The sequence below is a fragment of the Monomorium pharaonis genome, chromosome 3 (assembly GCF_013373865.1).
Source record: "Monomorium pharaonis isolate MP-MQ-018 chromosome 3, ASM1337386v2, whole genome shotgun sequence".
In the NCBI taxonomy this organism is placed as follows: Eukaryota; Metazoa; Arthropoda; class Insecta; order Hymenoptera; family Formicidae; genus Monomorium; species Monomorium pharaonis.
The window spans coordinates 12892527-12909961 of NC_050469.1; the positions used below are offsets into that span (position 1 = coordinate 12892527).

General features: G+C 45.4%; 1 protein-coding gene across 3 annotated transcripts in view; it reads left to right on the forward strand.

Moving 5' to 3' along the window:
* The window catches only part of LOC105839139 (MAGUK p55 subfamily member 5-A), a 68424-nt gene that overhangs the window by 1554 nt on the left and 49435 nt on the right, over positions 1-17435 (forward strand). For 2 of the 3 annotated variants that reach the window (XM_012685222.3, XM_012685223.3), the window contains exons 2-5: positions 143-255; positions 503-557; positions 13895-13955; positions 15149-15230. In XM_012685222.3, the coding sequence (XP_012540676.1) occupies positions 143-255; positions 503-557; positions 13895-13955; positions 15149-15230 (311 nt within the window). The remainder of the gene's footprint in view (positions 1-142; positions 256-502; positions 558-13894; positions 13956-15148; positions 15231-17435) is intronic. The other variant, XM_036284013.1, reaches the window with a different exon arrangement.

The following is a 17435-nucleotide window of genomic DNA, read 5'->3' on the forward strand; positions in this document are numbered from 1 at the left end:
GAAGGCGCGCTATAGTGTCCATTTAACACGAAATGCGATCAAGAGTCACAATGCGTACCGAAGTTATTCATTGCGAAAGTTTTTTTTTCCCTCTTCCTAACGTCGGATATTGTATGCAATTGAATTTTCTGCAAATTCGCAGGATCGCCGGCGGACAATGTCGACACACTGGAAGTAAGCGATGAAATTTTAGAAGTGAACGGTCGCACCTTGGAAAATGCCACTCATAACGAAGTCATTCAATACATACATCAGGTAATTATAATATATATCTGTACACTATACCGATTATATTATTTGTATGTTTAGAGTTGCTCGTTATACCCTACGATTTATATTAACAGATTAACATTTTTGAAAATAAAGACAATGTAATTAATGAAAAAATATTTTTATAAAAAGGAAAGACAAAAATATGTGATATATAATCTATATATGTCTACATTCTATTGTTATATTTTCTTAATTGTACATACATAATTACGTTTTTTGTTTATTTAAGTGCATCAAATCTCGAACGATATGTCTGCGTCTCCGGAGAAGCGGAAACAAGATGGGTGAGTTGATACTCTCTTTTTTTTACATTTTTTACATTTATATTTTTAAACGTAATCAAGTGATATTACCTATTTCGAACCACGTTAAAAGTTGAAAAGAGAGCGGAAATAAGTGAAGCGTCAGAAAAACCATACATGGAGACAATTTTTATTAAATCTCAAATTACTAACACACAGATAATGAGCGTAATAACGCGGCGGGGGGGGGGAGTGGCGGGAGGGGTTAGATAAAAGAAAATGAGGGAAAGTAAGAGAGCTAAAACAGACGTGGCTGTATATACTTCTCACGTGAATTCATCTTTGTCCCAGTTATTTCCAACGTCGACGATGTGTTATTCTTTGAACAGATGTTTTTAAAGCAAATGAGACATTTCATCGCCGAGCGGACGTTATTGTTGCTTTATCGCAACCGTGCCTGGGCAAACTCGCTCGTACGAATTTGAATACAGTTCAAATACATGTGCCACGGTCGATTTCGTGTTATCCCGTACCCCTCGCGTTTCCGCCCACCGTCGAATAAACGCGCAACGTTTTAAACGTACCGTACGTGGAACGTCACACGCGCGACAACGGGCCGCATGATGGGATGGACGAAAGTAAGAAATTCGGCCGCAGACGGAACCCTCGAAGTCGCAATTGATACGGACACTTTCCTGTCGGAAATACAATTTTCCGGCCGGCGGTGCTCGGAGCCGATAGTCCGGAGAATATTTGAAAGATTTCAGAAAATTTACCTTCCAAGCGTTAGCGTCTCATTCCCCTCTGTCAAGAGTCGCGAATTCGCGTATCGGGGAATTATAAAGTACAGATTTGCACGCTACAGTGCGCTTGGGAACAATTATGTTTACCTTAGCTTCAGTTCACGCGATGGCGTTTCAGAACTGAAGTTTACGGAACTTAAAAAGCATATTTAAAAAACAATTAAAAGGAATATCATTAGGATCCGTCCGACCGATGAAACGGCACTTTCCCCTGTTTCTTCTTTTCCTTTCGTTGCGGTAATTCGTTACGTGGCGCGGACGATAATAAGTGTGCAGCCTCGCGCGGACACTGATAATATAGTGATTCATTTGTATGAATGGCCGCGATATATTGCGCGCGCCTGATAACAGGTTTATTGCAATCGATTTCAATATTGCATTCGTGAAGTGGACGCGAATTACAAGCCCTTTAATTCGTTTAATCACTCGCGTCGCGCATCTGTATTATTATTTTTGTCCCGCATTTATCGAAACCCGTAATATGTATTTCCTGCATTCCGATTACATCCCGGTAATCACCAATCCGCTAAGCCGCTTTATTCCATTCTTTATATAATAGCAATTATACGTTTGCTCAGATTCGCGAGGCGCGGCGTGCGGGCCCCCGTGTGATTCCCCCTTTACACCCGTGTGTGCGTTTACGGTCTCCCTCGGACCTACCGGAATTCGCCGCGGAGGTGAATTCGGGCGCGTATTTGCTTAGGCAGTCAATCGCCCGGTTTGTTTAGGCACACTTGGCGCTCCCGAGGGAGCAACGGGAGGACGCGCCGCAATCAGGAGATCCCGACGAGTCCGACGGCGAGCTCTTCCGGTCCGTCGCGCGGCAAAATTCGAACGGCGAATTCAGGGGGACCGTCGGCCGATTCCGGGAAGGCTCGTGCGAGTCCGGCGTTCGCCAGGTAAACGCTCCAGGTGGCCGCGTACGGTATCGCGAGGTGGGCAGGGGGGCAGGGAGAGGGAGGGGGAGGGCCCAGGAGTGGAGAACGCCGGAGAGAGAGAGAGAGAGAGAGAGAGAGAGAGAAAGAGAGAGTGAGAGAGAGATAGGCAGGCAGGTAGGCAGGCGGACAGGCAGACCAGCCAGCGGCTGCACATGGCGGACCAGGAGGTATAACCTTCGAATGGTATCCGCTGTCACGCTCCGCGCCGCGCGGCAGTACGGAGGAGCCGTTGGTGCGCGCGCGAGGTGCAAGCGGCTCCGTGGCTTCTGACGCTGGTATCGCGTTCGCGGGACGACGACAACGACGACGACGACGACGACGACGACGACGACGACGACGACGACGACGGCCGTCGACGTGTGCACGCGTGACGCGTGTTACGAGTTTCCGTTCCGTTCTGCTCGCGCGTTTTACGCTCGCCAGGCCTCGCGGCCGATCGATTCCGCCGATCGATCGATCGTCCGGCGGCGAGAGCCGAGTCGCGCGCGGGTCGAAGGTGAACGGTCCCTGCCGCGATTCGTACGGTTGATGCGCGCGTGACGAAGCAGTGAGAATTTGTGAGATAGATATTGGTGCCCCGTGGTGAGGTGGTGTGTTGCACACAAGAGCGACTTGAACGAGCGACTTTCCCGCTTCCAGGCCTGCGGAGGAGATACGTCTTCGGCCGCCTCTCGCTCCTTATTTTATCTCCTTCTCTCTCTCTCTTTCTCGCTCGCTCGCTCTCTCATCGCCATCGTCATCTCTCCGTCTCGGCCGCTGCTGCTCGGCGCTGATCTGCTGCAGCACGAAGAAGGTAACTCCGCGCTCCCCCTCGCTTTATCGCGCTCTTCTCGCTCCTTTCTCGGCGTGCACTTTAAAACGTAGTTTCGGGGAGGGAAGGGGGGGAGGGAAGGGGGAGAAGGCGCGTTTTCTGGCTGGTATACCAGAATACCGATCGGTCGGTACCAGAACGTGCCAACGACGCTTCTCTCACTCTCCGTGTCCTCCGTCGCTGTCCTCCTTCCTTTCTCTCCCTTCCTCTTTCCGCCATTCGTCTCTCTTTCACCGGTCTCTTGTGACATGTCGACTTCGCAATATCACGCGCGCCACTTATTTCCGATACATAACACACCTCGTCGCGCTGCGCCGCGGCGTTTTCAGCACGCGTCCGCAACTGTTTACGACCTGACTATCTCGCGGCTGACTTTTTATTAAGTTGCTCCTTTACCGCTCTGTCACGAGCGCCGATATGAATTTTTACGGCCGTGCTGCTCGCGTTTCCGATTAATCGCGCGCGCATAATCTCTCCTTCTCGATCCGTCCTCGTATTCGTAAGCGTTCTCGCGCCCACGGAAAAATATTATTCCCGCGTCAAGGAAAACAGTTGCTCATTTCTTAGTTTTCTTCTTTCGAATCCACGGCTAACTTTGCAAAGAATATACCTTCTTGGGGAACAGTCTTAAAATACACGCTCATCATCGTTTACTTGAAACTAGAAATATTTACTTAAAATAAACTTTTGCACGCGCACGCAGAAAAATGTGTATTTGAGTTAAATAAATATCACTTATTTTTTTTAATAATTCATTAAAAGTTTACATGTATGCGCAAATATATCGTAAGTTTATTATAAGCATAAAATTCCTTCAAGATATTCTAAATCCTAGTAATTTAATACTTCAATTAGGAACATTAAGTTAACATGAAAATGCGATTTACTTTTATTATTTTAATTTTTCTTCGATTCGATTTTATAACATTCTTTGAAAGAGTATAAATAAATTCTTTCTTCAGGCACTTGATAATTAATTCTTTTTAATCTGTGATAAAAGTATATTTTATACTGTTATAAAGCAAACATTCTTTGTTAAAGATAACCTTTACTTATTGGAATAATTGTTTTCCTTGGCAGAATTAATATTTTTCTGCGTGCCGTTATTTCACGAATGTTGACAGATTTTCAATTTAACCGTTATTTTATTTTCGCGTAGATATTCCACTTTTTGTCTATTCGGATCAGTCTAATATTTTTTTTTCACGTTCCGTCATCTTTCGCGGGGGCTCGTGATAATTATTCAACTCTCGCACATTGTTCGTCTTTCTCTTTCTCCCCTGTCATAATTAAAAAGTCCGCGTTATATAATACATTCCGCGTGATTGTTTTAATCCTATATAAACGTGAATGTAAAGTCCAGATGTTCCGTTAATATCCTCTCGTGCGTGTAACGTTTCTACTCGTCCTTCTGTTCGTGCTTTGCGAAATAGATTGTCTCTTGTCGAGTTTTACGAAACGTTAGGAATATTCATTAGAATCGCGGATATAATAGATTCCCCGGGATAATGAGCTTTTGCGTTTTATGCACGCCTTTATATCATGTCCTCGGCTCAATCGCATTCCTTGCATTAAGATATGGCTGTTTAACCTCATTCTTGGTTATTTATATGGATATAGCATTAGAAAAGAAAGAATCTTGCGAAATTATCTCCAGTGCCTTATAAGATTTTCTAATCTCATATGAGCATATAAACATAATCTTCCCATTGAATAAATAATCACAAAACACAAATGTTAGATGTATTATAGATCGACATTTATGGTCGGAGATGTAAACAAGTGATAAAAAGAAATGATTAGTATTACTTAATGTTTCGCGGAATAAATTTTTTCGTCATTCTAGTCCTGTTTTGCATCTAATGAACAATAAAGAATGCAAAAAGGCAAGCTAGCACCTTTATAAACGTGCCTTGAATACGGATTACGATGTTTTTTTTTCAATGATATTTCAACACACATACATACATACGTACACATTAAAAAAATTGAGAGTAGGAAAGACAAAATTGTTTTATTATCAAAATTGTATCCGTTAATTATCAATGTTATTATTATATTCGTGTTTATTATTGCACATAAAAATAATTATTATAAACAATAGCTTGTACGTCATGTTAAATCTTAGTTTATACAAAAAATGTCAGGAGAGTGACCGACGTGTGTCTATAATAATTCGTTGTTAGAGGCGCGAAAAGTTTGCTTTACGTTCTTGCATCATCGGTCAACGTCACGTTGTTTCACCTGAATTTTGTTCCTCTACTCGAACCTACCGTTCGTTATACATATACGTATGCACATATCTATTTTTATATTTATTTATAATACACAAACTTATCCATTAGAACTGGTTCACGAGAAATATCTTTTGAGCCATATCCCGATCCGTATTTATGCAGAAAATTTTGAAACGTTCCATCTCTTTGCTGTTCTCTTTCCAAAATGATACTCCGATAACCTGCCAATATTGCATATTACATTAGTAGAACTCCAGCGACAGCTAGACACAGTCTATTGTTTTTCTATCGATAGAAATATATCAGAAATTGAGCAAACCTTTTCAGAAACTGGTTCAACGTCAAATCTATATGATATCAGCATTGATTCGACGTTGCATAAACTGTATATTCCTGACTGAATTATAACATGATGGCATGGCACATGCTCTATTCCCACTACATTTCTATTGTCATATTATGGATGGCGAGTTGTAAATTGGCAGAAACCAAGAGGACACAGTCAATAGGAACCTGCTTTAAAATCACGCTCGAATTTGTTGGCAACTGTTGGCACACCGCTGTCGTTTTGTTATGTAAATGAGCGCACTTATAACGTTTTCGACTGCAATCGGCTTTGAGCCCAACCCGAGATAGGTTAATGATCTACTTTAAGTTCTAATTGGACGGTTCCCAGCATGCGACCCACCTCGGGTTCGGTTCAAACCAGCTGCAATCAAAAACGCTGTTAGATTCGGAAGAGTTAGATAAATGAAAAAAAGAGAATCTGTCTCTCTCTCTCTCTCTCTCTCTCTAGTGAACCGATCCCGCGTGGTTTTCACGTCGAGCAACATCCGCACGGCCCTACATCCGCCTTCCGTGTGCGTACATGCGTGTACACCGCGGAATAATGCGGAATGTGCCTTTTTTTTCCCTCCTTCCTCCCGCCCCCGCGGACGCGGACTAACAATCGCGCCGCTGCCCACGATGCGTGTCAAGCGCGTATTGTCGTGGCATGGGCGTATTCGCGCGCGCGCTCCGCTCCTGGGTTGTATCGCACGTAGTAGTACGTGCATACCGGGCACGGGGCCCGGCCGTCACGGAAACGAGGAAGCGCCGCTCGTATGCACACTCGTATACACACGGCGGAGAGTATAGGAAACGGGAGGATGCGTGAAGCTGGCACATAAGACACGAGGAGGAGGAGGAGGAAGGAGGCACAGAGTTTTACGAGCGCGAGCCACGGGATGCAGTCGAGCGAGCGCGCGGCAGAAACCGGAGCGCCCGGGAGTATACGGGGTGTCCGGCGAAACCGCGCGGAGGGAAAACGATTCGCGATTCCTCGAATCCCACCGGGAAATTTTCGCTCTCCGCGTTCTCCGAGCTGGCCGGGGGGGGGGGGGGGTTTCGATTTCGGGACTTCGCTCGCGTGTGAGAGGCTTCAGGAATATTGAAAAAATATATATACAAATATATGACGGTCGACTCGAGATGTTTTTTCACTTCGCGGTGTTCGATTATATCGCGTTCGGCGTTCGGAAATTGGAATCCGGGACACCCGTCACTTTTTTACGCCTCTCCTATCGGGAGACATACTTACCCTGTATATATACGCGTGCTGGTTGACTCTCTCGCGTGCGGGCATGCGGCAGAAATCGAGAATGAGCGACCCGGTAGCGGATCTACCGCCAACATATAAATTAGGCACGATCGCTTAAATCGTCTCGCGCGCGCGCGCTTTTCGCCACGCGATGTGCGTTAAATTGTTTTTGTCGTCCCTACCTGTTGAATTCTGATGGAATCGGGCGCTTGAGCGCGGGGTGGAAAAAACCCGAATGCCGCAAAATGGTCTTTTTTTTTTTTTTTTTTGGCACAACCGACAGGTCGCCACCGACCGATCGGTATCACATTTGTATCCCAAAATTCGCGGAAAATTTTCCGGACTCGGCGAATTTGGACACCTTCCTCAAGCGATCCACGTAATCGTACAAATTGACGAAGGCAAGTCGCGTCGCTGATGAGAGGTCTCTGGGAATTACGGGAGAGGAAGATAAAAATAATTCGACTTCGTTGAATTCCGCGAAACGAACGTATACGTTATTGCGATACGCGGCGGAAGAAATTCCACTGGACACTCGCGAAAATGCTGACTGTGCGCGATCCGATTTGCCATTTTCGACGTTGCTGTAGCCTCCTTTAAGTGGGTCTTACGCCGGCATTCCGCGGCTCCCGGTGTCCCGGTAACGCAATGATGTAACGCGTTAAATAAGTGTCATGTAATCGCTAATGGAATCGCGCGCTGCACCTAATCCCTCTTATTTCCTTTCGCGTTTGACATAATCATCGACGATTACGTACCAGAGATATCAGAGTTATGTGGGAAAATTAATACGACTTCATTGAACGGCGCGACTTCGTAAAGCTTTAACTATTCGCAAAATAATAACAACATTATTATTTTACTGTCGTCTCTGTAAACTTTCACCTTTTCTTTCCAAGTGATCCGTACCTGCCGTTGCGGACGACCGCAACAGTAATTGCCAGGCTAAATCATACACGTCATCGCAATCGGGATGTTTAGGTATACCCATCACGCATTAGTGCGTAACCGACGTGATTAGGTCGCATACTCGATATATTGATCCGCCCCGACTGAGGCGCATAGTTTCTTGAGAATTTGGCGAGCTGACTCGGTCGCGCATGCCGAATTCGATACATCCCTCGGAAAACAGTTATCACGCTCGTAAAAGTGAACGAACCGTTAGCGATTGTTTCTCTATTACCTTCAATAATCTTGAGCGATGCCTTTCGTCCCGACTATTTGCCAGCCGTTTCGCGTAATCCACCGCGGAGAAACTAAACAAATGCCATTTCGTCTTAATCCTATCTTATTTAAATTTTACTGCGCGCGTCGCCGTCAAGCCTTTACGAAAAGTTAAACGTTAAAATAACAGAACCGTATTGAAACGTGACCGTATATACGGAAATGATTACCACGAAAACAACGAGGAAGAGGATATGATGATGACTAATCCTTTCTTGTGTATGTATGCAAATTTGCAGTGTACACAATTTTCTTAGAAATGTTAGCTAAACTGCTCACCGCTTGATTTATTTGTTGTCTACAATGTCTGTTAAAAGCGATTGCAGTAATTAAACAAGTATACGTAGCGACCTCATATTTTAAACGTAGACGTAATTAAAATTTTGCCTGTCAGTTCCCTTAAAATAAAAATGACGCATACTTATTACATTTTTAATTATAATTTATTTAAAGCATTTGAATTAAAAATTTGTAATCACAATACAATCAAAAATATTTTTCGATATTATTATATGTGAAAAGTTAATATTCTGCTATACATTCGTAAGATAATCTAAGTAAAACTTCAGAAAAATTTTATTAATTCTTTAAATTGGAAATAATGCACTAAATATGCATTAACAATTATTTCAGTCTTCTCCAAAGTATCCTGAATCATCAGAATTATCAGAAATTTACAAATTGTTCGGTAATGGATTCGAATGTATTGTATACTATACGGGATCAAAACATTGTCTCATAGATCAAGTGTCCAAACCTCAGTGGGCATGTCTGTTCGTTATTCGGTTTTGTACGTGTATATTTTACACACACACACACACACACACACACACACGACACTGGCACAGCCTATACAGTTAGGAAACTGGTTTTCGCCTTGCGTCAAGCCGTACTACTCATATGATTGAAACCATTCCGCGCACTGGTACAATTTCTTCTTGTACTATCTTCACATGTAAATGGCATCTGCGAATTGTATATTATAGGTACGATATCGTTTCACGATTTACGAAAATTGTCAGAGCCCGATCGTACTTTACGGACGATTATTTCTGGCCGATATAAGACGCGATTTTCTAATAATCACTCGGGTGTGATAATGAGAAAAATTGAACTTTATGTATTTCCGATGCTTCGTTTGTCTATCCCGATAACGTCAAGGTGTGAAATACGAGATCGAGATACAAACCGTAAAAAAGCGGAGAAAAATGGAAACGGATTTCCTCTTTTTACGTATATTAACTTTTCAGGGGCGAGATACGCTAATTTTGCGAAGCGATTGTTCGACAGAATAGAAAATACGATTACGGCATTTGTGTATGGTATTTTAGCACGGGATTGACCGGCTTTAATTATTCGCAAGTTAACCGCTGTCCAACTATCGAACTCGCGGACTGCGCTTTCGAAGAGCGCGGTCGGTCTGGCTTAGATACTCGGGGCAAAGCCTACTTAACGTAACATAGTTGATTGCCGGGCTGTACACACGTACGCTATATATACGACATATGCGCGAGCACATCCAGTTACCGTTCCGACGAAGTGCCTAGATTTCTCCGGACCGTTTGAGGAGACTACTCCCAGACAACGCTAATATCACACACAGTAACGCATTACTTGACCCGAATTTGCCGCGTCACCGAATTTGCGAGCGTAATGCCTCTCCATCCAACCTTAGCCCTATCTCCCGTTACCTTCGACCGGCATTCCGCGCATCCATTGTCTGCCGTATTTAACGCTAAATGCAATTTGATTCTGAATTCCGTTTGCCATATTCATATGAATGTCTTATTCATTGTGTTTATTCATTGTAAACACGGAATGAGAATGAGCTGGCGATATGTGCACCGCTAAACGGGGAATTACCGCTAACGAAGTATTTGCACATTCATCCCCTGCATATCCCATAATTGACTTGTGTGTTAATAAATTAATAGCGATATTGTAATTACTATTATACAATTACGTAATACAATATTAAATTATAGATGGTAATTGTGATTTACGTTATGTACATTTACTGCAGAGAATATCTCAGATTGCTTCTTTTTTTTTGTTTTATCGAATTATCAGAAATTGTTCAATAATTAAATTTTTAATCACAGTATCGACGGACACTGCTACACAGAACGTGCAATTTTATTGCGGTATCTAAAAATTTAGCCAGATACAAATTAGAAAATAATTTTATGCTGGACCATTAAAATAATTATGTAAAACGTTTAAACGTAACATTATTATTGTAATGAGTTTTTTACATTCCAGCTATCAACTTTAAGTCCAATGTAACTTTTTTAATAGTTCAACTTTTTTTGAATAGTTATTTCCGATCTGCATTTCAGTAAAAAATTATTTTTTCTTTGTGAAAATTTAAGATTAGCTTATATCTAACTTGAATAATAGAGAAAGCTCATCAATACTGGCGTACTACTTTGTTTCGTATAGTTATATATTTCTTAAACAAAAGATAAAAATAAAATTTTAAGAACATACAATAAATATAAATTGGAAAATGTCTTCTATCAGATGATATAGCAGTTTTTATAATACCATTTCAAACTTAGTGCATTCGCAACGTAATAAAAAATGAACGTTAGACAAATTGGACTTCAAAACTGACATAGTAGGCTACATTTTTTTTCCTTTAACATGAGTTATTTATGTTATATGTACAGAATATTTATGTTTTATGTACAGAATATTTACAAGTTAAAGTATCCGAGGATTTCTAGAAGACTTTCACTTTGATGTAAAACATTTTTTTGTCGATCAGACAAGTACCTTATGCTGTTTCGCAAGACGCAACATGTAACGTAACTATATAAAATGGTTAGATTAGAGATTAGATTCGTTTTTAGTAGGTTTTGTAGAAGTAGATATAAGAAGCTACGAATGTGAAGAGTGTGGACTTTTATTTCTTTATCCGTTAATTATTCTTATGTGGCGTTCTCAGTGCGGCGCGGGCGGTTTATTCCGAGATAAATTCGTCATAGCTTAGCTTTTGCTCACCATTCTCGCGTGATATTCCCGTCTCCGAAACGTCAGGACCGTTTTACAATGAAACAGGAAAAACGGGGTGAGCTTTCAGACGAAAACACACTTTCTCCGAATTGCCGTGCCATATCCGAATACGTTTTGGAGCTAAGCCAGAACATTTTGAAAAGGAACCAGAACGGGAACTGTTGCGAGTTTTCTTCGCTGGCGCGCACCTCCTGTTGTTCCACGAAGTACAAAAGGGCTTTAAGGCAATGAATGCGTGCAGGTAGTGACACGGAAAGCTTCACCGTGACTTGGCCTAGAGCGCTTCAAGTGATATGCAATTGCGGCGCACACCACTATATCAGCTGTACACGTTCGAAAGACAATGAACGAAATACAAAGTGCGTGGTGCATGTATGCGATATATCGCGCGCAGCGTGTATGGACTGTAAGCAAATATCAAAAGCTGTCAAAGCGATTGGAAAATGAACGATTTTGCCGGGTGAATTTTATGAGGGAAATTCAATTTTGTTAATTGCCTCTCAATCGAGAAAGAAAATATTAATTATCTTTCGTTAACGCAGACAATCGCGTTAGTATAATGAATATTTGAGAAATCAATTTATTCGTTTTATCAACAATTTTATTTTTTGAGCACTTGGAAACGCGAGTGGAAGGGAGGGGGAGGGGGGGGGGGAGGAGGAGAGGAAAGACGTGAATTGAAGGTTGAATTCTCACTCGTGAAAAGCCCCAATAGTCGGAGGAGAATAGAATGTCTTGAGGTCTCTTCAGAATGAAAACCGCCAGACGTACATTTAATCAGCCTCTTCGTTCGCACCAAAGCGGATTGCGAGGAAACCAGGTCGGGGATCACATCAACTGGTAACAAAAAGAACGGTGCGATTTTCCCCCCCCTCTCTCTCCTTCCCTCCTCCCCGAAAAGGTCCACACACGTATCCTAGGAATTTAAGAATGCCCCGACACTCTATCGATCTTCGCGTTTGTTCTTTCAATCTCCGCGAGAAGATTTTCGGCGGCACTCCGCCGCCGGCTCTCGCGCAAAATTCTTTAAACATTTCGCCTTTACATTTTCCCCCGCCGCCCGCGCGTTGGCCCCAAGTGCGTTGAACTGGCGCTCTCTGTCAATTTTTATCGTCTGTGCCAGAGAGTGTAGTTCCAAATATAAACTCCTTGCGTGAATGCCGTCGTTCGTGCTATCCATTCTCAGTCGCCGGCTGCGTCGGAGAGTTTATTTTCTAGTTTCGTGACACGTGTGCACGCGAATACCGTCCTCTTTCAGGGAAGCTTTCGCGTGGCTTCTACGCGGCTGCGAGCTTTTCATTCAGTGAACGGTGCCGATATATCAGTTTCCGAATATCGTTAACGAGTTGGCCGATGCATCGATTGCAGCCAGTGTAAACGATGAACTGACTAGATAGCTAATTACGGACTTTTCGGAATGCCAATGCGTTAAAAGGGGAATGCAGCATTGTGGCTGTGGTTTTCTTTGTTACTCGCGTTGATAGAGAAGCGAAATAGTATCGCGAAAACAAATTCAACGGTCTGGTTAGGTTGAAGGTTTGCTAAAAGGAAAATTTTGCATTTTCCCCGTAATTTCGAGTAAATTATGACCCTTTTGAAATGTTAAATTAAACACGCGAGGCACGCCATTTGCATCAAAAGACAAACACATCTCGGGTTGTTTTACAGATCCACATTTATATTTAATTCCTTTATTCGTAGGACGCGTGTGTTTATGATAGAACTGCACACGCAGCTTATAAATAGAACGCAATTAAAAATAGATCTGAAATCAATGTAGTTCAATGCCAATCGAAAGGAGATAAGCGCGGCTCGCTAGAGGTTAGTGCGGGAGAACAAACTCTTAAGTCTCGTACGTTCGCGCCTCGTAAAAATCCTCCCCTCTGCTCCAATTACGAATGCTAATGAGCATGTCGAAATTTTTGCGCAAGCTAATTTTTTGCGGTTGCACGTTGTCGCGTTCGGGTCACGACAGCCGATCGATCGTCGTCGACGAATCGATTGTCGACGATCCGCCGCCGAAACTCTGCACCCAGGAGCCCACGGGCGAGGCGGAGGTGGAGCCCGAGCCCGCCGGCGGCGGCGTGGCGAGGCATTTTGATCTGTCCGGTATAAAATTCATCGACGACGAGGAAGCCGACGAAGATGCGGCCTGCACTAAGAACGGTAGCCGGCGATCGATTAGATTTTTCTTTTTTTATAGAAAAGTGGGTTGAGATACGCGGTAGGTCCGTAGTTATTCCCCGCTAAGGGACGTTATAAATAAACCGATGGGCAAAAAGTTACGAGGACAATGTGGACTTTGTGCGCGCGCGCCCGTGCGCGTGCACAAAGTTTTTCGTCGTGCGCGACGACGTTTGGCCGGAGATGTTTCCACTTGCATTTCGAGATGAAAGTAAAAATTTCCGCAATGTTGGCGGGGAGGAAAGGGGGGGAAAAAGATAGGTTTCTCCTCCCACGAAAGTAGGTGGAGGTGGAGGAGGAGTAAAAAGAAAGCTCGCTCGCCGCGCGTCCGCGTGGGCAAGGGAGATATTAAATTAATGGAAACACCGATGGCTTCTTGAGTAAATGAGAAACGAAGGGAATTTGTCAGGCTCGCGGAAAAGGGAGATGCGCTTCACTTATTTCCACCAACCACGTTTTCTCCACACCGTCACACCGCGGCCGCCGCTATGTTTGACTATAGCCGCGGCCCGGTAATGGCTCCTTTGACGCATGTTAAGCGCGCGATAAATTTGCCTAATTAATTTCTTGGTGAATTCCCGACAGAAGAGCTGGACGGGCCAAACGCTGGGCGGATACGAGACGCCTGGGTTATCGCCGTCGAAAGGTGAGAGATAAACTTTGAACGAGCGCCACTTGCTTTAAAAGTAAAAGAAACGACGACGGGCGCACTGCACCTCTCGTTGAGTGCAACGTTACGGCGCGCGCGCGCGCGCGTGTATGCGCGTATGTGTGTCGCGTGTCTCTACGTGACACGCACGCACGCACGCACGCACGCACGCACGCACGCGAGACGGGAGATCTAGTGCCCCGCTTCCAGTAAATACATTCCTGTCGGGGCGGAATCGCGTGTATCGATTAAACGTCACATAAAAGGCGGCGGTGTCCGGCGGGCGAACGTGTTTTTGATCGGACGGGGGAGAATGCGTCATCTAAATGTCACGAGAATCGCGCTCGAAAGCAGCGTGCGTTCCAATCCACGGGCCGATAATGACAGCCCCAGTGATGAGATGTCGTAAAATCAGGGAGCTCGCCTCGCTCTTTCCGATATCTTCCTTTTTTTTTTTTTTTTTTATTATTCCTCGCCCGTTCGTAATATCGATCCGGTCGGCCGACGTTATCCCTAGCAGACGCGGTGACAATGCTAACATTAGCGGCGACGTTAATAATACGACGGAATTAATTTTCCCCGATTTATGTACCGCTATTATTCTCTTTTCCTTCCCTCCCCCCCCCCCCTCTCGCGAAAGTCCGTTCTCCCGCGAGCGCTTAATCGCAGTTCGCGGGCTCGATTATTTATTTCCCGATCGACGACTGCGAAGACGACTGGCGGACAAAACCGTTGTTCTCGATCGCACGACTCATCTGCGAGAATTGCGAATCCATTAAGTCGCTTCCCGACCGCTCGATTACCTCCCGTGAAAGTACGTTTAATGAGAACGGGTAATCGCTCGTCGCAAGTCGCGAATTAAATTTCACAAAAGATTCCGACGAGGTGTGCGCCTTTGCAAACGCGCGCGCAATCGCGTAAAAGCGCGCGTATAGTTCGCCGGGAAAGAAGGAGTCGAGAAGACACGCGACGACGACGACGACGACGACGACGGCGAGAAGACGCGCGCGCGCGTACACCGCGCGGAGGAGACGCTTTCGTGCGCGCGATTAGGATGAGCCTAGCAGCTCGCTCCCGTGACTCACCGCCCTCCTCCCCGGTATCCCCCGCGTTCGACCGCCCAAGGATAAGCGACGACGTCTTACGCGGGCCTTACTCAAGCGGACGCTCTTTTCCTCTCTGTTTCGCAGGGGCGCGAGGGAGAGGCTGCAGAAATTGACGGCACTTAAGAAGATCCAGCCGCGCGACATCCAGGCCATTTTACATCAGCGGGTAAGTAAAGGAGCCCGCGTAATTAGCCGGATTGCCTGTTAATGTTCGTGCAAGGGCGATTTCGATGGCTCCCGCGCCGAGATACGATCTCTCCTACGTGTACGTAGTACACGTATGCATGCATGCACGCCTCTCACCGAAATGAAAGAAGTCAGTCTTTTTTGCGCACAGATTGCGCCAGAGCCGGTTTTAGATCCACCGCCGTCGGCCGCGTCCAATTTTTCGTGCGGTTCTGCGAGGTTTTTTTCTTCACTTTTTTTTTAAAAACGATTGTTACACACGTTTGGCCTCTCGCTCTCTCTCTCTCTCTCTCTCTCTCTCTCTCTCGATGGGAAATAAAAACGGAAACGAAATATCCGTAGTTTTTGTTCCGCCTGGCGCTTTAGCCGGCGCGCGTTCGATTTTCTCGTATTTTTAGAAATGCCGCATTAACGATTTAAAGAGAAATAACGTTTAACGCGCTTGAAAATCACTTCGGGGCTTAAAGTTATTTAGCGCGCGACGTACTCTCGTGCGCCTGTCTCCAAATCAATCCGCGCCCGTGACCTTAATCCCCCCGCCCCGTCGACGGCGGCGGAACGCTCTGCAATCCGGCATGCGATCCCGACAATCGCGAATAACAATCGCGGAGATGTATACGCGCGTTGAAAGACATCGCACGTTCCTCGCGGGCTTCCGGCGCGATCCTTATCGCACGCGCGCGCAAACTCGCGAGTTCCGCGAGGACGCGGCGCGCAAGCGAATCGATCGGCGGCGGTGCCGAGCCGCGAGAGCCGTCGGAGTCGTCACGGAGGCTGCTTATGAAATGTGGAATGCCAAGTAAATGAGCGCGCGAGGAGTGAGAGGCGGACCGGCGATTATGCGCGGCCTTGTTTACGAGAGTGTGTGCCGCGTTTTCTCGTTGCATCGCGCGCGCGGCGAGTCGCACGCTCTCGCTCGTCGCCGAAACCCCCGGCCTCGGCGCCTTCGATTACGCAACGTAACGTGCTTTTTGGGGGCCGGGGCGACGGTGACGATTTCCGCTCTCTGGCCGGCGCATATTACTCTTTCCGCGACAATGACGAGCGAGGGGCCCAAAAAAGCGCGCCTCGCTCGTCATTGTCGCGGGAAGAGTAATATGCGCCGGCCAGAGAGCGAAGAAATTTCCCGCTGTAAGCGAGAGTAAAGCTGTCCGAGGGCCATCGATGTCCCCGACGCTTTCGCCGAGCGACAAATATTGGTGCCATCCGACACTTCGCTCGGAAGTATCGTACTTTTCGGTAGAGACGGGAACCGATGTAATCCCCGACGAGTACGGACGCGTGAAAATTCCTTTACGTTTCCGTCCGACGGGTTGCTTTCTTTTTTTCCCCCCTCCCGGGTTGCAGTAGTCCCGTATTTATTCTCGTGAGTAAATGTAATCGTATCTATAAATAACCAAAGTTAAATAAGCAATTAAAGAGACGGAATTAATTCTCTGCCGGCACGTGCGCGCTTTTTCCAACACGCTTGTCTCACGCTGACATTTTCTTTCTTCTTCTTTTTTTTTTAGTTGTAAAAAACCCATTTACATCGAAACGGATTTGAATCTCTTTCCGAGAGAGAGAGAGAGAACGATTAATGACGGCATAATTCTGCCTCAAGTTGTAATTCACATCCAAATACGTTTCCAGTTCGAATATGAGTTCGCGAAAATTGGTTTTACTCACTCTCACATTCATGCGCCCCGCGCCGCCTCGATCGAAAACTATTAGTGAAAGTTTAACTTCGGTTAACGTTTATGGAAATGACTAATAGAAATAACTTTCGTGATACTGTACCGCGATGGTGCATGTATATCTTTCGGGGTAATTACACGAATTCCATTCGTCCTTTCGTTTAGAGAGTACTTATCGAACAATTAACGCCGGTATCGCGCAACCGGTTTTGCTAGAGAAAAGTATCCCGCGCGCCCGTTTGTTATATCAACCGCGCGTCCCGACCGACATATTTTAAGGCCGTATGCGGGATCGTTTCGCGTGATCGCGATACGGCATGCGGGCTTAAAATCTAAGCGGAGGCACGCATCGGGTTCTCGCATATCGCGCGAAACACATCTTGGAGCGGAAATCGCGCGAGGATGTCGTAACGCGCTCACAATCGTTAACGAGTTTTCTCGATATCGCGGCGATCTCGTATCGGGCTTCCAGCACGATTAGCCACTTATTGTGATCAACAATGCGGCGT